At 37.4% G+C, this 21,674-nt stretch overlaps 1 protein-coding gene across 1 annotated transcript in view; it reads left to right on the top strand.

Moving 5' to 3' along the window:
• The window catches only part of LIN28B (lin-28 homolog B), a 122,907-nt gene extending 103,892 nt beyond the window's left edge, over positions 1–19,015 (top strand). Inside the window, exon 5 of the mRNA XM_052646085.1 lies at positions 18,655–19,015. Coding sequence (XP_052502045.1) covers positions 18,655–19,015 — 361 coding nt within the window. The remainder of the gene's footprint in view (positions 1–18,654) is intronic.
• Positions 19,016–21,674: the final 2,659 nt, after the last annotated feature.

Genomic DNA, 21,674 nt, shown 5'->3' with positions numbered 1-21,674 from the left:
GTAGAAAGAAAGTCATTATAACAGTATCCTAAGAGCTAGATGAAAAAAGTAGTTTCTAGAATATGCAAATAGTAAGCCAATTTGCCATACATAAAATTGCAATATACCCAGATTGTCTTTATAATTTTCTTCATCTATAGAATTACTGATAGAATTTATTAAAATAAAGTTACTCTACATTTGATTTTTAGGTACTCCAAGATATAAATCAGAAAAATACTGAACATTTCAACAATTATCTATATACAAGAAAAAATGTTTGGCATCTGCAACAAACCAAATAAATTTGCTAAGAGCTCATCAAAGTTCAGAGTAAGAGATAGTAAAGAAAATCCCAGTGGACAAGGAACGGTAAATACAAATTAAATATAGAGCATTATCAGTTCAGTTCAGTTCAGTTGAGTCCCTCAGTCATGTCCGACTCTTTGCGGCCCCCGTGAATCGCAGCATGCCAGGCCTCCCTGTCCATCACCATCTCCCGGAGTTCACTCAGACTCACGTCCATCGAGTCGGTGATGCCATCCAGCCATCTCACCCTCGGTCGTCCCCTTCTCCTCCTGCCCCCAATCCCTCCCAGCATCAGAGTCTTTTCCAATGAGTCAACTCTTTGCATGAGGTGGCCAAAGTACCGGAGTTTCAGCTTTAGTATCATTCCTTCCAAAGAACACCCAGGATTATAAGATAAGCAAAATATTATTATTAGGCTATTTAGTTTGTTTTCTTCAGTATTCTTGAAAAGATATTTTAAGCTTATCTCGTAATTCATTTTTGCATTCTCTTACCCTAACTCATGAGAACTTCAGTTCTTCTGCCATTATCTCACCACCAATGAAGTGGAAGTGCTTCAGGAATATAATATCCAAGATAAGGGAGAGAAATTGTACCTACTGTTTATATAGAGCTTTGTAGTTTGCAAAGCATTTTAAAATATTTATCTCACTTGAGACCCACAGTGGCCATGAAAAGTAAGTGGGAATCATTATCATCTTTATAAAAGGATTCCTAAATGATGAAACTTATTTTAGATGAGGAAACCCAGAGATATTAAGTCATTTATCATGCATCACTAGAGTTGTAGAGGGAAATCCTGGGCTGTCCATTATTAAGTTTGTGGTCATGAGCAATGCATATATCAGCTTTGAAACTCAATTTTTTCAACTCTTAAGATGAAAGATTTAAAAATATTAAATTATAAAATATATTTAATATTCTGCTCAGTAATCTTCTCCATTTGCTTTTGCAAGCTAACCAGTTGCCTTCCTAGATATATCCTCCAGTTTTCCACTTCCATTTTCTAATTCAAGCCATAGATTCACCTGGCATGTTGTCTCTTCCATCTATACAAATCTTACTTATTTTAAGTAGCTTTGACTAACTTGTAGCCAGGTCAGCTCCCTTACAAAACCATTCTTATTGTTCCTAATAAGTGTGACCATGTCTAATCTTGAAAAGATATAACATTTTCTATCTCTTAAACGCCATTTGTTGAACTCTACATTTTATTAGCCACCAGCATACCAGGAAGAACAGTCATTGCCAGTTACTCTCTGAGCTCAGTGGCCTCTTATAAAACATATTTTAAAAATCATTTTATAAATAATTTACAGATACAAAAATGAAGGGATGTTGTGAAAAACAACTGGATTGGAAATTAATAAGAATTTAAATGTAACAAACTCAAATTTTATTCCATATTTTTCTGATGTAAAGATATAGACACCCAAAATGGGCAATATCCTTTGAATGAACGTAACTACTCATGGATGAGCTTGGAACATAGCCATCTTACAAATAGTGATCCAGATTTCAAATATATTTCTAAGAATTCCAGCTTTTTATTACCTATGGTTCTTCTTGTACTTGTATTGTCAAAATACAGTGCTTTTAAAACTTTTATGGTTCATAGTTTTGTGGAAGAGAGTGTGGTAATTTTCCTCAGTCAATAGCAACAAAATATTCTCATTTTAGATGCTGATTAGAATGATCAGTTCAATGAGATTTTTCATTTCTGTGCTGTTTATCTCCTTACAGTCAGTGCCTTCATCATTTGTCCACTTATTAACCATATCAAGTAAATTCACTAGCACAAACTTGATAAAAGGTGAAAAAAATACTGTTACATGTCCTTGCAGCAAACATGTCTTTTCAAAAAATATTACATGATTTCATCCTCCCTGAAAGACTGAGTAACAAATTTCCTTTTTGTCTATAGAAGTATATTTTTCACTCATTGAGTCATAAGTTTGCTAAAATATATTTGAGAATCCCAGGGACGGTGGTGCCTGGTAGGCTGCCGTCTATGGGGTCGCACAGAGTCAGACACGACTGAAGCCACTTAGCAGCAGCAGCAGTAGCAGGATATATTATGCGAGTACTCATGATCTGAGCTTTATCTTATATGATTAATTTCATCATCATCATTACAGCCTGGAGTATTACTGTCTATCTTTTTGTATGTGTGTTCTTTTTCATGTAACAACTGCAAAATATCTTCTGTCAGTTTTCTTCTCTTTGCCATTATCCAAAAGGTGAAAATTTCTGAATTCTCAACTGTGTTCAGTGAAGAGGTAAAAAGAAAGACAACAAAAGTCCTGTCTCCTGATGTCTTTTATACCTTCTGGAAAGATCGGACAATACTTTGGACAATACAATAACAAGGATGATGAAATGGCGATTATTTCATTATTTTATCATCCCTCTAGATGATCACATCATTTTTTAATTTTCTCCTTTATTTTCTGTGAAAATTTTAAATTCAGTATGGTTATTTGCCAGTTATCAGAAAGTTATTTCATTGTATAATTAATTGATTATTCTGGAGGCAGATCAGAATAATATTAAACAGACTCTTTGCCAACAGTTCTGGATGCCAGGTTTGTGCAGGGCAGTTGAGTGATGATTTAGTATAATTGATATTTAGGGTTATGAAATTAAAGAAGATTGAGACTCTTGAGTCTAGGTATTTAAAATCCTCCCTCCCACCCCTACCCCCATCCCCTTTTTTCATCCTTTGAGTTGCTTCTGATCTCAGGTGCCCCTCTCCCAGCTTGGATGGACTCATTTCAATAATGCTTTTATAAGCAAACTAGTCCCCCTTATCCTTTGGTCCCCTCCCAACCCCAGCTTGAGATAAATTTGAGTCTCTTTTACCTGCCATTGCCCACTATGAATCTGGCAGATATTTCTCAGAGAGTATCATTAAATCAGACTGAGTTGTGCATTATGAGAGTAGAGAGATATAGACAGTTTAAGTTGGGAAAGAATCAAGAGAAGTCAAGTCCTAGCACCAGAGATGTGTGTGTGTGTTAAGTGGCTTCAGTTGTGTCCAACTCTTTGCAACCTTTTGGACCAAAGCCCACCAGGCTTCTCTGTCCATGGGATTCTCCAGGCAAGTATACTGGAGTGGGGTGCCATGCCCTCCTCCAGGGGATGTTCCTGACCTAGGGACCAAACCTGCGTCTCTTACGCCTCCTGTATTGGCAGGCAGGTTCTTTTTCACTTGCACCACCTGGGAAGCCCAGCAAGTGCATGGAAAGTAATGGAGAGTTAGTTAATAGTAGAGCTAAAAACAAAAGTGGAAGTCTCCTGATAGTTGTCTCAGTGAGTTTCCAGCACAGTGAATTGAGAATAGCAAAGTTATGTAAAATGAAAGAGAAGAGAAAAAGCATTAAGTGGCATGAAGTCCTGAAAAGGAAACATTCTAAGTCCTCTACCCACCCTAGCTTTATTGAAGTGTAGTTAACAAGTAAAATTGTAAGATTTTAAAAATGTACATTATTACCATTTGATATATGTATACATTACTAAAGAATTCTTCCCATCTAGTTAATTAACATGTCCATCACCTCACATATTTATCTTATTTTTTTCTTATAAGAACATTTAAGTTCTACTCTCCTGGCATTTTTCAGTTATATAATACAGCATTGTCATCTGTAGTCACCATATTATACATTAGATCTTCAGAACTTATAGCTGAGAGTTTGTATCCTTTTACCAACCTCTCCCTATTTCTCCCACCATCCAACACCTGACAACCACTTTTCTTTCTATGAGTTTAACAATTTTTATTTTAGGTTCCACGTAAGTACTTGTCTTTCAATGTCCGACTTACTACATTTAGTGTAATACCTTTGAGGTTCATTCATGTTTTTGCAAACGGCAGGATCTGTCTTTCTTATGGCTAAATAATATTCCATTGTGTGTTTAAAAATACCACATTTTCTTTATCCATTCATCCATCAGTGAACACTTAGGTTGTTTCTAAGTCTTAGCTATTGTAAGTAATGTTAGAGTGGGATGTCTTTTCAAGGTAAGGATTTCATTTCCCTTAGGTCTGTACCCAGAGTGATATTGCTGGATCCTATGGTAGTCCTATTTTTAATTTTTTGAAGCATCTCCATGCTGTTTTCCATAATAGTTGCACCAATTTACATTCCCACCAACAGTGCACAAACTTTCTCTTTTTTTCCACATCTTCATCTACACTTGTTACCCCTTGTCTTTTTGATGACAGCCATTCTATAACAGGTGTAAGGTGACAAACTCATTGTGGTTTTAATTTGCTTTCCCTGATTAATGATGTTGAGCATCTTTTTTTGTACCTGTTGGCTGTTTGTATATCTTCTCTGGAAAAATTTAAATTTTCTTATTTTTTTCAACTCCTTACAATAGTTGGATATACTTCTCGGGATCATGAAAGAGCAAAATGTTTCAAGGTATAGGAAAAATAACATTCCTGAAGAGAAACACAAAAACTTAAATTGGGTCCATTAACCCTGAGTGTTAGGACTTCCCTGGTGGTGCAGTGGATAAGAATCTGCCTGCCAATAGGTTCAGTCCCTGGTGCAGGAAGATTTCACATGCTGTGGAGCAACTATGCCGTGTGCCACAACGAACAATAGCCCCCACTCGCTGCAAGTAGAGAAAGCCCTTGCACAGCAGTGAAGATTTAGCGCAACCGAAACAATAACAACAACAACAACAAAAAACCTGAGGGTTAAAGTTAGTTGTGCATTTATGCATCTGGTCTCTTTTCTAGATTCTGTGTGCTTAAAAAACAAAGTCATCATGAGGTCATAATGATCTTTGCATCTCATGAAGTGGCTTCAATATAGATTTACTCTATGAGAATTACAGGATAGTTTTCAAAAAAGATGACATCATGACTTTCATACAGATATTAAATAAGCAAGTGTTAAAGATTTTTTTAAGTCAAATGAGGGAAATAAGCAGATGCTACAAACTTCAAAGGAGAATCCACAGAACACACACGTGTAGATGAGAAATATTGAGATTAGCATGCAAATAGAGGCAGCACTAGCTTTTTCCACATGGGAAAGGAAAGTTAATTGAACCTGACAGGGCAGAATTTGCCGCTGTGTGGGCAAGAATAACTTTGCAGTTATCGGCAATTTAAAGAGCTGTAAGATAACTCCCATAGAATCGGAATCAGATAATCCATAATTGTGAGTGTTGGGTCTAGACAATGCAGTTTTCCAGTGAAGCACTACTTTTTCCTTACACATATGTTGTGTTCAGGCTTCCCAGATAGCTCAGTGGGTAAAGAAAGAATCCGCCTGCAATGCAGGAGACGCAGGCAGATGGAGGTTCCATCCCCGGGTTGGGAAGATCCCCTGGAGGAGGGCATGGCAATCCGCTCCAGTATTCTTGCCTGGAAAATCCCATGGACAAGGAGCTTGGTGGGCTACAGTCCGTGCGGTCGCTAGGAGTGGAACATGACTGAAGTGATTGAGCACACATATTCAATTAATTATAAAAATAAAACATAGAAAGAGAACTTCACACTCAGTGTGATAATAGCACTTTGCCGCTTGCATCTGTCATATTTTTCAATGTTTATTTGTTCTCTGAAATACATACATTTTTATAGTGAAAAGATCAAGTATTATCCAAAGAAGGGCACCTCCTTTTACCACTTCTACCAGGATATTTTTCAAGAATTTTTTGTTAGGGAATTCCCTGGTGTCCTTGTTGTTGGGATTCTGGACTTTTACTGCTGTGACCCAGTTTCAGTCCCAAGTTGGGGAACTGAAGTCCTGCAAGCTGTGTGGCACAGCAAAAAAAAAAAAAAGAGTTTTTTATTAGAGACACATAGAAAAATTCTTTAGTGGCTTTATTTCTTTTGTCCTACTGAGAAGATACACGAGATTCTTCGTGTAAACTTTATCAGCCAAATTTAAAGGATGACCAAAGGAGATGAAAACTATCATTCAAATGTTAAAGGAATTGTTTCCAAGGCAAGCCATAGTTTGGCTTATAGAATTTGCAAACGTAAATTTGTTAATGGGCCGAATCTAGTCCTAATGGTTTTTACTTATTAAGAGTATTGGGGGATGTTCCTAGTCGTCCGGTGACTTAAGTTTCCATGTTCCCAGTGCAAGGGGTCTGGGTTCAATCCTTGGTCTGGGAACTAAATCTCACATGCTGCAACTAAGAGTTCACATGGTGCAACTAAAGATCCCACATGCCCCACCTAAGACCCAGTGCAGCCAAATAAATATAAATAAATATATTTTTTAAAAAGTACCTGGATGTGGGTAAGCGGTCCTGGCTTAGCTGTGTCCATGGATCTATCTGCCCTTCTCATACTTCATATTTTACCTCCATCCTTGGCTCCTCAATTGTCTCTTTTTGTTATAGTGACTGTGTACTCACAGAATCACAGCCTTTAAATGCTCAAATAGGGAATCAAAATTTCTTAAGGGATCAGTGAAGATCTGTAAGAATACCTTAGCAGCTTGGCCATCAATCTTTAGTCATATAAAAAGGTGGGATGACATGAAGGGCAGCAGCAACCAGTAAGGAGGAAAACAAGAAGTAGCCAAGTCGCTCAGTCATGTCCAACTCTTTGCAAACCCATGGACTACTCCAGGCCAGAATACTGGAGTGGGTAGCCTATCCCTTCTCCAGCAGATCTTCCCAACCCAGGAATCAAACTGGGATCTCCTACATTGCAGGCGGATTCTCTACCAGCTGAGCTGCCAGGGAACCCCTACATGATTTTAAGCTTTAATTTTCAGAATGAGACCTACACAGAGAGGGGATAACATCACAGTTTATGAAGGTTGTCTGAACATAGTGGCGATTTTCTTTGTTCAGTTTGCACTTACCTACATACCGACATGGTAAACGATATAAGAACTGCTGATTCTTGACAAAGCTCAATATTATATAGCCAGTCACAGGAAGACCAATTGGGCTGGAGGGAGAAATGGACAGAGGTCATTTACATCTCATCTGTACTTCATTATTTTCCTCAGCAGTAGCTGGTGCTGGAACAGAAGGAGATCAAACTTATCGATCAGTAAAAGCCTTTCTTTGGTGATTTCAGCAGGATAGTTTTTAACTCCTTCTGATTCTTGAGTAGCTGTAGTGATGGAAGATGGTTTGGCACAATCTTCTTTTGCATCTTTCACATGAATTAATCCTGAGAATGACATTTTGGGTAGATCACACCAAGCAACATGCTCTAGGGCAATAGGTCCTTTAAAAATATATTTTAATACGACTTTATAAACATTGTCAATGTAGAAAGCTTACAAGTAGTTCTTATTAATTCAGGAATATAGCAACAATTCAATGTTAATATGAAAAATATTGATTCAGTAATAGGGAGTTGTTTTAACACTGTCTTCATAGAAACTCAAACGCTACCAACATTATTATTGGCACAAAGGTAATTAAGCCGTGGTAACTTCAAAGCTATAGTCAGTTTGGCTAAATAAAACAACAACAATACCTCAGTTGGCTAAAAGTAGGATTGCATCTTAATCCAGCCCTCTTTTTTGCTTCCAGCTTGCAAATAACCAGCATAAATCTGGAACTGTTATCTAACCTTATTCTGTGCAGTTCATCAGTCATGCCACTAAAATTGGTTCTTGACCTCTGTACATCATTCTTTCTTTTGAAATTTCTCATGCTCTCTCTTCCTTTTATGCTTTAACTGAGAAGGTGTGTGTGACAAAATAGAGCTAGTCACTTTTTAATTTTGCAGTCCTTATTTGAATACCTAAGGTATTTTCATCTTTAAGTATTTTTTATTATGTGTTTAAATTATCTCATAAATTGTTTTGATATTTATATCTACTTCTCTAGAAAACAAATTATTATTTCACCTATCAAGTAATCATAATGAAATTCCTCTTAAATTTCTTGTGTTTTGGACCAAAAGTTTAATAAAAAATTCAGTGTACACATAAAGAGAAAGATACCACTTCAGAATGATTTATGAAATATGGCAGCCATAAAAATAAAGCTAATTTTTAGCCAGTGCCTTAAAAAAAATCATGTGATAAGCAAAAAAAAAAAAACACCCCCCAAAATTTATAAAAGTTGACATAAAAGCAGTGGTGGAATTGTCTTTCTTCAGGGCAAACCAGTGTTTATTTATAGCAGGTGTCATACCTCTGACACTGGTGAATGTGAAATGGTCTGGGGTTTTAAGTTTTCAGCAGGACTGCTGTAATAGATAAATGAACCAACATTTTCACATTGCTGTAATCAGATTACTATAATCTGATTCTTTCATCAGAGTAAATATCTAATTTTAACCACCTCAAGATAAGATAAATATTGAATGTCTGTCTTTCACTTTACTACCTGCATTAACCTTCTAAAAACACTTTATACCTAAAGTTCGGTGTGACCAAAAATGGTAGATAAATTGACCTTGGTTCCAACTAGAACAAATTTAAACCAGCAGTTTGGATAGTTGCAACTCTGCCACTTCAGAAATACAGTGACTTTTGTGTGTGTGTTTGTGTGTGTGTGTGTATCTGCGTGTTGTCCTGACCTGGACACTTCTTAGCTGTGATGCGATCATGCAAGCTGTGCTGTCAGAGTGCCCACTGCATGTGAGATTGGGTCCTATTTTATAACGGACTGTTTTGACTTCCCCAGAAATTGGAAAGCATTAAGTTATCTATGTTTGAGTCTATCTTTCTCCTTGTTTTTTCAGCTTTTCCATTAGCCAGAAGAGATTACCTGTGTGGCATGTTGTTTGCCACCTAAAAGAGAGATAACATTTCTATTCCAAATACAGGTTTAACTTATGACCTAGAATTCATTATAATGCTCCCTCTCAAGTTATGGTACAAAGTAGCCAATTCTCAGCAAGCAATTATTGTTCCATGGAATTGCTGTATGACTTCCAAGTACTTTTAAACGTAATGGAATGAAATACAAAAATGCCTGGCTTATATTTATAACTGATGAAAGGGCCTTTACATGAAAAAGGGTCCCTTTGCCCCAATTTTTCCAGTGGTTTTCCTCTCCCGTTTCATGTCCTCAGCTCTTTAAAATCTGCTGTATGTTCCGTCCTTACTTCTCTTGACCCTGCACCATCATTCATCACATGTCTGTCCCACACATTTTCCATCTTATCTTCTTGTTTTTATAAGATGATGAAAGGTTTGCGAATAGAGCTATTACTATATTTTAGCCGGTTGTCAAGATACTGCGGTACATTTTTAGCTGGTGTTATGATACAGATGACAGACCATGGCATTAATCAGAGAGAGTGTCCAAAAACTAATAAACATAAGCAATCCAAAAAGCAGTTAGGCGAAGACATCAAACAAGATTTTACAGACACACACACACACACATATGTGTATATTACCATTTAGCTAACTATTCACATATATTTCATTAGTATGAAGTGATATTCATCGTAGATATTCTTAAGTGTTTGTTTTTTTCTATTTTTCATATGTATTTATGAAAGTGATTTCTTGGGTATTGTAAACAATGGAATCCACTGACAGACAAGGTGTCTAGATAATTATATCTAGATATAATGGCCAAAACAGTACGTTGTAAAATAGGACCCAATCTCACATGCAGTGGGCACTCTGACAGCACAGCCTGCATGATCCCATCACAGCTAAGGTATCTAGGTATCTAGAATCAGGTGTTAAAAAGAGGTTCAGTTCAGTTCAGTCGCCCAGTCGTGTCCAACTCTTTGCGACCCCATGAACCGCAGCACGCCAGGTCTCCCTGTCCATCAACAACTCCCGGAGTTCACCCAAACTCATGTCCATCGAGTCGGTGATGCCATCCAGCCATCTCATCCTCTGTCGTCCCCCTCTCCTCCTGCCCCCAATCCCTCCCAGCATCAGAGTCTTTTCCAATGAGTCAACTGATGCTGAAGTTGAAGCCTCAATACTTTGGCCACCTGATTCAGAGAGCCAACTCATTGGAAAAGACCCTGATGCTGGGAAAGATTGACATCAAAAGGAGAAGAGGGCAGCAGAGAATGAGATGATTAGACAGCATCACCAATTCAGTGGACATGAGTTTGAGCAAACTCTGGGAGATAGTGAAGGACAGTGAAGCCTAGTGTGCTGCAGTCCATGGGGTCACAAAGAGTCAGACACAAGTTAGCGACTGAACAACAATACCATCTATTATACATTTTATTTATCTTTAAGTTTAAAAAAAAAACAGAGTAGGCAGGAGTAATTTTATCAGTGGCAGTCTTTTAGGTGAAGTGTAGTTGACATTTTAGAGGTTTTAAAAATTCCATGGCTAACATAACATCTTTTTATTATGTTTATATTAATTTTGTATGTGGCCATTAGAAGTATTAGCAGGAATCTCTCTACAGGAAACAAGTTTATATGGTTTTGAGAATTATTATAGATGGAGGCAACAGAAATGGAGAATTAAAAAATTATTATGAGAAGTCAATAAATATTAATTGGTGATAATAGTGAAATTTAGAGAAAGGAGCAGTTGATTCAATGGCTGTAAATTGTCACCTGTTTTGATGATATGGGTGCATACACATTTAACCCATAACGATGAACTAAGAGTTGAGTAATGGCCTCAGAAACAGAGAAACTACTTTGGAACCTAGACTCCATAGATTTTTGCAGTCTTTTCCTACCAAAATAAGCAGGAGACTTCCCTGGTGGCTCAGATGATAAAGAATCTGCCTGCAATGCAGAAGACCCAGGTTTGATCCCTGGATTGGGAAGATCCTCTGGAGAAGGAAATGGCCACCCATTCCAGTATTCTTCCCAGGAGAATTCCATGGACAGCAGGGAGCCTGGTAGGCTACAGTCCATGGAGTTGCAAAGAGTTGGATATAAGTGAGCGACTGACACACACAGTGATGATAAAAAGATGTAGGTTTTTGTGCTGTTAGAAGTTTCAGGGAATCATTTTTAGTTCATAGTAAAGAAACAAGATCCATACATAACCTTTTCCCTCTCTCCCCTCCTCCTTTCTGCCTTCTTCCTTTCCAGGCATCAGTGGACTGTTGAAACAGTGTTTGGGGAATATTTGGTATTCAGTTTTGAACCACATTTCTTGTGGTTGGGATTACGAGGTGATCTCTTGGTTAAAGTTGTCAGTGGTAAACTCAGGTTTGTATATAGTGGTGGTTCTCAAGTAGCTGCTCACTATCAACAGGGAAGTTTTTTTAAAAGTATTGATGCCCGGGGTGTGCCTTCAAAGATTCTGATTTATTGGTCTGCAGTAGGACCCAGGCATAGGTATTTTTTAAAAAGCTTCCAAGGTGGTCCTAGAATTGTTCATGTGCAAGTTAACTGTTAGATAACTGATGATAATAATGGTCAAATTGTAAAATGGAAATGCAGCTTTATAATTGCTCTTTTTCCTTTTTCAATTGTACAAATAATTATAAATTTTCTGGTGGTTATTTTAAAAAGAAACTATAAAGAACTTATGGAATTCTTATATGAAAGTTCCCCTTCACCTTACATCTACTCTCTCCAGATGTAACCACTTCCAGTGGTTTTCTATGCATCTAAAAATGCATACATTTACTTGTATATAGTGTTTTTGAAACATAAAGGAGATCATACCTTCTTTTATGTATTATTATGTGTTTTGCTTTTTTCACTTAATTTATCTTGGAGATCTTTCTATGTCAATACATAAAGATCTACCTTATTTTAAAAAATATTCTTTTACTTCATTCCTTTTAATATCTGTAGAGTGTTCTCAGTATATGGGCTTTAATTTCTTTCTCATTTTCACATATCTAGCTCACTGTGACAGAGCAAAGATTCTGTAACCAGACTACCTGGTTTTGACTATAAATATTTATTCTTGTTGTTGATATTATTATCATTTTAATTTTTCAATTTTTTACCAGAATGGACAACACTGTGATATTTTAGTACCTAGATCATTGTGCTTATCAGTGAATATTCCTGAAGGGCAAATTCCTAGAGTTAGAGTTGCTGGCTTAGAGAGGATACATATTAATATTTTGAATTATGCTATCACATTTTCCTCCAGGAGCAATTTATATTTGCTTCAGCCAATAGAATCTCATTGCAGTTTGTATTTCAAGGCCTGAATACATTGTTTATATCACAGTGCGATCGCATGGGCATTACAATGGGAACTACCGCATGGGAGCTGCAGTTCCAACTACAGAGATTGGAATTCGTTTTCTTTATTTTGCCTGGAATTTCTTTAAGTTACTTTAATAGCTCTGATTATAGGTTGTTAACCTGAAGTTCCAACTTATGGTCTTAAACATATGATTAAGAAGAACAGAAAAATTACTGATTTTTTTAGACAAAAACTTTGGACACTAGAAGAAGAGTAGAAAGTACAAGAGGAGTAGGAAAAAAACTGGGCGTTGGCAGTCAAAAGTCTGGCCTGGATTAGTTGCTGCTTTTCATTTTATAGATGCAAAGAGAAGCTCACTTCCCCACAGCACAGTGACAGAACAATAACCCAGTCTCAAGAAAAATTGAATTCAAGTCTGTGTGTTTGTGGCTGTTTTAAATTCAGGACCCTGTATTTTTTAGATTACATGCGATAACAGTTACATCAATATTGTTGGGAATAATGTTTTTATATAATGAAAATACAAGTGAAATGTATTATTTTTCAGTTAAAATTTCCTTCTCTGTATACTCTCTGAGACTTGGTTTTCTCAACAATGCACTGTTTTACTTTTTTAATAAAGAGCAGTACGCTGCGAGTCTTTAAAGTAGTTTTTATTCATTTATTTCTGGCTGTGCTGGGTCTTCACTGCTGCACTGGCTTCTCTGGTTGCGGTGCTCACGCTTCTCATCGCGATGGCTTCTTTTGTTGTGGAGCGTGGGCTCTAGAGCACACAGACTTCGCTTGGGGCATGTGGGCTCAGTAGTTGCAGCTCCCAGGCTCCAGAGCACAGACTCAATAGTTGTGGCGCGTGGGTCCAGCTGCTCTGTGTCACGTGGGATCCTCCCAGACCAGGGATCACACCCATGTCTTCTGTATGGGCAGGCCAGTTCTTTACCACTGAATCATCAGGGCAGCCCTGATACAATGTTGATATTATAGTACCTATTTCATAGGGTTCAGGGGAGAATTCTATTTTATTTTACATATTCAAAACCTTTTGCACAGTGTCTGAAATGTAGTAAGCTCTTAATAAATCGAACTTCAGTATTCCTGTAATTATTATTTTAACTCTTTTAACAGTGTGTTCAGCCTTGCTGTGACAGATGCAATCTGCCCACCCCTGTACCTTCTGAGGGTAAGAGAGGCAGATTCCTAGGCCAACCTTCCAGAAGACCCCATTTTGTCTGAAAGTTTCCCAACAACCTAAATTCACAACTGGGTATAGCTTATTCACTCCATAGGGCCCCCCCAAAATACCAAGAGGAGAGTTAGAAAACATTGATGAACCACATTTCCTGACTTTTCTTTACCCCTCTGGACTTCCACTTTGAAATTTGATTGATCTTTTCTTTCATCTCTCTCTTCCAGGGATCTTTATGTACTCCTTTCTGTATTTATCCCTCCTTCCTGCCCTGTTGCCTGCACTTTTCCCACTTTGTTCTCTTTCACTGAGACTGCCTTGCTCAGGTTCTCTCAACATTTCCTTCCTCTTTAGAAGCCTACAGATCACTGTGTCCTTATCTTCTGTTTCTCTCAATGTTCATTTATTTGGCTGCACCTGGTCTTGGTTGTAGCACATGGGATCTTCAGTTGCTGCATGTGAACTCTTAGTTGCAGCATGTGGGATCTAGTTCCCTGACTAGGTATTGAACCTGGACCCGCTGCACTGGGAACGTGGAACCTTAGCCACTGGATCGCTAGGGAGGTGCCTGTATCATTATCCTTAATGCCTCCCTCTTAGCTCTCAGAATATAAGTTTCTATATATCTTCTTATTAAGACTTTCAAATATTTAGAAGCACCTACATTGTTTTGTTCTGTTCTTTTTCCGTTACATTTTTAGAAAAAACTGGATTTCTGTTTATGTAGTGTCACTCCTCATTTTTTAAAATCACTTTTGGGACTTGTTTTAATGCTCGCATCATAACATAAAATTCATTCAAATTAAACTGATTTGGAGGGGTTGAGAGAGTGAACAAAAGAGACTGGTACCATGCAGAGGTTTGTATAGAGAATGTGGTGTGATATTATTTGTGAGCTGTTCCATTTTGGTGTCAGTCCCTAGGGAAGGAAGCGGTTTCCTAATGGGGTGTGATCTGCACTCTTAGGAAGAGTGATTGGCATTGAATGATTAAATAGAAGAGGAGAATACATACCACTCCTCCCCTTTAAAGCTAAGCACATATATACTGAATGCAAGTCTTTTCATCATGAAAGGCAGTCTGGCGTAATCATAGAACAAATCTGAAAAGCTAAGGGAGTGAATTAACTATGCAGATCAAAATGCAAGGAAACCAGAATGATGCAGTGTCCTTAAAAGTAACTTTCAGAACCCAAATAAATGTAGTGGTAAATGCACATGTGGAATATAATGGAAGACCCCATTTGAGGAAAAATGAAATCCCGACATGAGGCCCTTGGTAAATGAGCGGGCAAGTGGCTCCCTGAATTGGATAACAGTGTGCATTCCACAGTGACTGATGAAATTGATGTGTCCGTGGGAGAGCAGCTCTATTACTCAGCCTTTAACCTATTTTCTCTCTCTTCAGAAATGAGCTCCTAAGTCGGTGTTATCCTCAAGGAAGTGAGTTTAATTCAAAAGGAGGTATTTTATAGATGGGCAAATTTAAGCATTCACTTTGCACTAGGAGAGAAGTATGTGGAAAAGCATTATTATAAGTAATGGGCTTATACTTCTCAAAGATGCCATTTTAGACTATATTTGGGGACCCTGAATTTGAAGCATTAGTGAGTAATTTTTATTGTTTAATTTTGCATTATCTCCGAGAAATTACCACCAAAACAATATTGAATCTGCTTTGTAATATTTCATTAATTTTTATATTAAAGTATAATAATAAATAATCCTAAAAAGTGATTTTTTCCCTTTAACTTTTGAAGATATGATACTGTTGTTTCCTGACATAAGTATTTGTTAATTACTGAAAAAAATAAAAGCCCATCTTGTGATTCCGTTATTCTAAAATTTACAAGGTAATATTGATAAATGGAGAAGCAGGGTGTTCATTATCCTAGTTTTTTCTACATTAAAAACAAACAAACTCACTCTATAACTTATTTTAGAAGATAAAATATATATTCCTAAATATGATTAGAATGATCAGTTCAGTGAGATTTTTCATTTTTGTGCTACTTATCTCCTTTCAGTAAGTGCCTCAGCATTTTTCCACTTATGAACCTTGTCAAGTAAATTCCCTAGCACTAACTTGATAAAAGGTGAAAAAATACTGTTGCATGTCCTTTTAGCAAACATGTATCATCAAAAAATATTGCTTGATAACATCCTCCCTGAAGAATTAACTAAGTAATAAATTTCCTTTTTGTCCATAGACGTGTATTATTCACTCATCCATTCTTGAGTCTGATAAAATATATTTCTAGGATATAGTATGTGAAGACTCATAATCTGAGATTTAGCTTATGTGATTAATTTCATCATCATCATTAGAGTCTGGAGTATTACTGTCTTTTTGTATTTGTATTTTTTTTCCATCTAACAGTTGAAAAATGTCAGTTTTTTTCTCTTTGCTATTATTCAGAAAACAAAAAGTTTTGAATTCTTAACTGTGTTCAGTAAAGAGTTAGAAAAAAAGACAACAAAAGTCCTGTCTCCTGATGTCTTTTATACCTTCTGGAAAGATAAGACAGTAGTTTGGGCAGTGCAATAACAAGGATGATGAAATAGCCATTATTTATTTCATTATTTTATCATCCCTCTATATGATCACATCATTTTTCAATTTTCTTATTTTTTTCTATGAAAGCCTTAAATTCAATATGGTTATTTGCCAATTATCAGAAAATTGTTTAATTGTATAATCAATATATTATTCAGAAGGAAATGGCACCCCACTCCAGTGTTCTTGCCTGGAGAATCCCAGGGACAGGGGAGCCTGGCGGGCTGCCGTCTGTGGGGTTGCACAGAGTCGGACACGACTGAAGTGACTTAGTAGTAGTAGTAGTAGTAGTAGAATAGAATAATGTTAAACAGATTTTCTCTGCCAACAGCTTTGGATGTGCTAGGATTGCATGGGGCAATTGAGTGATAATTATTGTATAATTTCATTATTAATAATTGATAATTATGATATAATCTCAATTCCAGAGATTCTTGGAATTGAGATTATACAATTGATATGGTAATGAAATTAGAGAAGATTGAGACTATTGATGCTTCTGGTCTCAGGAGTCTCCCCAGCTTCGACTGGCTCATTTCAATAACACTTTTATGAGCAAACTAGTCTTCCCTCATCCTTTTTTCGCTTCCCAGCATCCACCTTCCCAATTCCAACTCTAGATGAATTTGGGTCCTTTCTACCTCCATTGCCCACTACAGGACTGGCAGATATTTCTTGAAGAAAGTCTTAAAATCAGACTGAGTTGCGCATTATGAAAGTAGAGACACCAAGATCATAAAGTTGGAAGAGAATCAAGAGGTGTCAAGTCCTAGCACTGTCTTGCAAGTGAGATGGAGAGTTAGTGAACAGTAGAACTAAAAAAGAGTAGAAGTTTCCTGACCTTTGTCTCAAATGAGTTTCTATCCCAGTGAATTAAGTAGCAAAATTATATAAACTAAGAGCAGAGAAAAAGTGTTAAGGTGGCATAAAGTCCTCTAAGGGAAACATTCTAAGCCCCATCTCCACCTCAGTTTATTGAAATGTAGTCAACAAGTAAAACTATAAGATTTTTAAAGTGTACATTGTGATTATTTGATATATATGTGTGTTTTGAAAGAATTCCTCCCATCTAGTTAATTAACAGGTGTCCCAGGTGGCTCAGTGCTAAAGAATCTGCCTGCCAATGCATGAGATGTGTGTTCAGTCCTTGGGTTGAGAAGATCCGCTGGGGAAGGAAATGGCATACCAGCTCCAGTATTCTTGCCTGGGAAATGGCATAGAGAGAGGAGCCTGATGAGCTATATATACATAGTCCATGGGGTCCTAAAGAGTCAGACATGACTTAGCGACTGAACAGTTACAATAACAACAATCCTACATATACTTCCCAGTAGGTTAATAGTGGCTTGTTTTGGAAATACTTGGTAATATAAGTTACTGACTTTCTAGTCTCACACACACTAGCTGGCTAGTTAATTATAACTAACTTTTTTGTCATGATCTTAAGCTGATTCCCAGAGTTACCACCTGTTTTGCTTTGATTTTGTAAAATGACCTATTGTGTGTATTTCATGATGAGAATTAATGGAATCATAAATGTATTTGGAAAATAAATTTAGAATCGAAAAACCCTTAAAACATTTCATTTGTAGACAAACAAATTTTGTATTATGTAACTAAGTAGGTTAAAAACCTTCACAAATACAAAAAATATATTTTCTCTTGATATTTTATTTTTAATATAAAATTTTAAAAGAAAATCTGATTAAAATATATCTTCCAAATAACTTTTAGAATCTTAGTCAAAATTTCAAACATAGTACAAGCTGTGCCCCCAGTGTGCATTCATTTATTAATTAAAGATGGATTTATATTTATCTCAATTTAGAATTTACCCTGAAGGAAAACTTAATTTCTTACAGAAAGATTTTCCTGTTCCTGAACTAGCATCAACCTTTATTAATCTGACATAGGTATCTATCTAGAAGCTTTCTTTTATAGCATTCTTCTGAATCAGACACTTTCTATTTTGCTCTAATATTACTTGGTAATTTCCCAGATATTCACTGTAGATGTCTGACTTTTTATTTATCTAATTTTGCTGCACTCATTTGTGCAAAAGGAAAAAAATTCCTCCAGTTCAACTAATTTCCATAGCCAAAATAATTAACACCCAAAGAAATGTTAAACTCACAAAATTTAATTTGCTCTATAATTTTTCCATTTGTTGATTGAATTGGTGTTGCATTTTAAGTCAACTGCTGGGTTTTAAAACTTTTTTTCAAGCTAGCTGGTTGTTTTTTGTTGAACGCGGCTGCCCTCTAATGGACTAAACTTCCTTTAGCATAACCTGACTCAAATCTCAAGGAGTCATTTATCTGTGGAAGTGATTAGTTTTTCATGCTTTCTGATTCTGGTTTTTCATTGATTTTTGTGTTTAGTACAACACGGTTTTGTGTGTGTGTGTGTGTGTGTGTGTGTGTGTGTGTGTGTGTGTGAAGAAGGCATACTGAAATCAGCTGATCTCTTTGACAGTCTTTATATTAGCATATTTTGATTTCTGAGATATTTTATGATACACCTGGTCCTACTTAAGATGTTTTTCATTGTTCTTGCTGCAGATGCTACAACTGTGGTGGCCTTGATCATCATGCTAAGGAATGCAGTCTACCTCCTCAGCCAAAGAAGTGCCATTGCTGTCAGAGCATCACGCACATGGTGGCGAACTGCCCCCACAAAACTGCGGTGCAGCCGCCAGCCAGTTCTCAGGGAAGACAGGAAGCGGAGCCCCAGCCGTGCACGTCGGCGTTCCCTCGGGAGGTGGGGGGAGGGCACGGCTGTCCATCATTTCAGGAGGCGAGGTCCGAGCTCTCAGAGTGGCCAGGCAGGGCCCCTCAAGAAGCTTCGTCCACCAAGTCATCTGCAGCACCGGAAGAACAAAGCAAAAAGGGGCCTTCCGTTCAAAAAAGGAAAAAGACATAACCCTTCCTTAACGTATCATTTTCTCTCCCCGGTTGGGAAGTCTACCTCATGCAAATTCAGGGGAACAGTATTTCACATACAGCAGCTGACCTGGGATTTTTAACTACTGTTGAGGAACTGTGAATGTTTTTAAACAGACAAATCACTCTAAGCAAATGACCTTGGAGCAGGGTGTCCTGTGTTACGTGACTCAGAGAATGAGATGCTGTTATCTGTATGTACGCGTGTGAGAGGGAGCGAGCCTGAGTCTGTGTGTGTGTAGGAGGATTTTCTTTAGAATGTAGACATATATATAAAGAGGGCTTGTCTTTATATATGTGTGTATGGAGATACAAGCACACACCCTCCCTCACAGAATTGGACATCCCGCAAGAATTGAAAACCCTCAGTGAAGCATTTTTAGATGGTTTTGAAAATAACCCTTGGAGTTTTTCTTGAAATACCATTCCCTTTATATTACATTAGAGAAAAAAAAAAGACTGTTACCTTTTATGTGAACCAAAGGATATACTTCAGATCTCAGAGCTGCCAGTCATATGGTACTAAAGGTTTTTAAAACATCAGTCGTCCCGAATTTGGGATTGCCTCTTTTTCTTGGTATCTGTACAGTGTATCCCCCCACCCAACCCCTTTTCAAGGCAGTACCTTAACTCCATATGCCTCCGACTGCCGTTTAAGCTTTTTTGAATCTGGGATACAAACCAGAAAAGACAATGAATGTGTAATCTCTGTGCCGATATTTCAGTGTTTTCAATTCCAATGTTTTGATTGTAAATTAGATGCCTATTCAGAGAAATGAAGGGGGAGGGCAATGTATAAATGTAGTGAAGTGATTGTTTTCAGTGGTATTTTGATACCAGCTCATTTTAATCTCTTAACTGTTGTGAGGTTTTTGAGGGACTGTGGCGACAGCAGCTCCCCTTGACTAAGTCAATCCTTCTAACCATCACTTCGAGCAGGGGCCTCCTTGTTTACTACTGAAGACCTTGGAGGAAAACTCCAGTCATTGGGTGTATGTTTTTGGTGGCTGTTTTTATTCCCCCTGGAGAGTTACCTAACTTGTTTCTAAAACAAACACGCAAAACAGCATAGTAAAATGCCAGGGTTGAGAATGAATATTGAGTGGATGCTCACAATTGCCCATGATGTATGACCTTGAACAATATGAAAAAGCATCATGTTTGGTGGCAGGCGACTAGAGTGACGAGCCTGGGGAGAAAGGTTCCCAAACCTCTCCTACCAGAGAGCGGAGTGTTTTTTATACAATACAGTTGATCTTACGAGAATTCTTTCATGACTGCTACTGAAGGGACGAATACGGGAGATTCCGGATGAGCATTCAGTGATGGAGACAGAGACAGAAGTGTCAATGGCTAGGGGCCAACCACAGTATTGATCCCTTCAGCTTCCAGTCATTAAAAACACTCATTTTGCTGTCATCCTGGTTCTAGATCTTATGGATGAATTTTGGGAACATCTCCAAGAAGGTACCAATTAGTAGTAAGGCTTAACATTGGCAGTAAGTAGAGTCTTGTATGAGCCTGTTGGTGTAAGCTCAGATAATCAGAAACAGAAAATAGCATGATTCAAATGAGACACGTTCTGCTGAACAGTTTCTGCTCCCTCCCAACTTGTCCTGCCGAGGGAGACTTGTACGGTTTTGCCCCCGTTTCAGCAAGCAAGCCACGCGGAAGGAGAGCAAGCGAGCCTGGGGCTGGGCCACCAGCCCTTCCCAACTCAGCTTGAGTTGACAGTGTTTGTGAGAGTCTCCATGGGATGTACTGAAATCTCAGTATGCTGTGATGCAAAGCTTACCTTTGACGATATTGAATGTGATAAATAGCTATAGAGAAGTACTTCCTTGCCTTATGTGAGGAGTGTAAGCTTATTTAAATTATGTAGACAAATCAAAGTGGCATTGCTTAATTTTTAGCAGGTATAATAAGCAGGTTAACAGTAAAAATGCAAAATGTAATAAGTCACTTTGAAAATTCAAACCAAAGTTCCTTGACCTTATTAGAAATAGGAAATTATGGACTTGAGAATTGGACATTCCCTGTTTACATATAAAAAGTTCAGAGCTGAGATCACGATTTAAAAAAAGAAACATTTTATAACTGTGGACCTTATGGGTGCAATTTGAAATCACTTTTCAGCATCTCACCAGACTGAACTAAGCACATACCAAACCTATCTTTGATGAAAAGTTGGGGTTTATTTTTTATATAAGAATATTATCACTATTACATAAACATACTCAGGACAAAGAACTTCACTCAGGGAACATACCGTATAATAATTATTTCTTTACAGAATAGTCTACAGTCCTGCTTACTCAAAACAAACCAAATAACTTATACCTTTATGTAAGTATTATGTACTGATGTTAGTAATAACTACCTCTGAGTTTGACATAGATCAAAATGTCCAAATATCAATTATCAGCTCTCCTTTTTTAATTTCATGTGAAAATTACTCAAGGAGACTTCCTCCACTCCTTTCAGATGTGAATATCACTGACATAAGCACAGTGTCCATTTACATGGGTGAAATATTCTGTTTACAGCAAAAGGCTACCTCATAGTTGATGCATAGCACACCTTTATGCTGCTCCAGCCTTACAGTGGCTGATAATTCTCTGGTACAGAATCTTTTTATC

This window comes from Budorcas taxicolor, chromosome 9, assembly GCF_023091745.1.
Source record: "Budorcas taxicolor isolate Tak-1 chromosome 9, Takin1.1, whole genome shotgun sequence".
Taxonomy (NCBI): domain Eukaryota; kingdom Metazoa; phylum Chordata; class Mammalia; order Artiodactyla; family Bovidae; genus Budorcas; species Budorcas taxicolor.
Note: the sequence above shows the minus strand (reverse complement) of the source record. Positions and strands in the feature narration are given on the sequence as shown.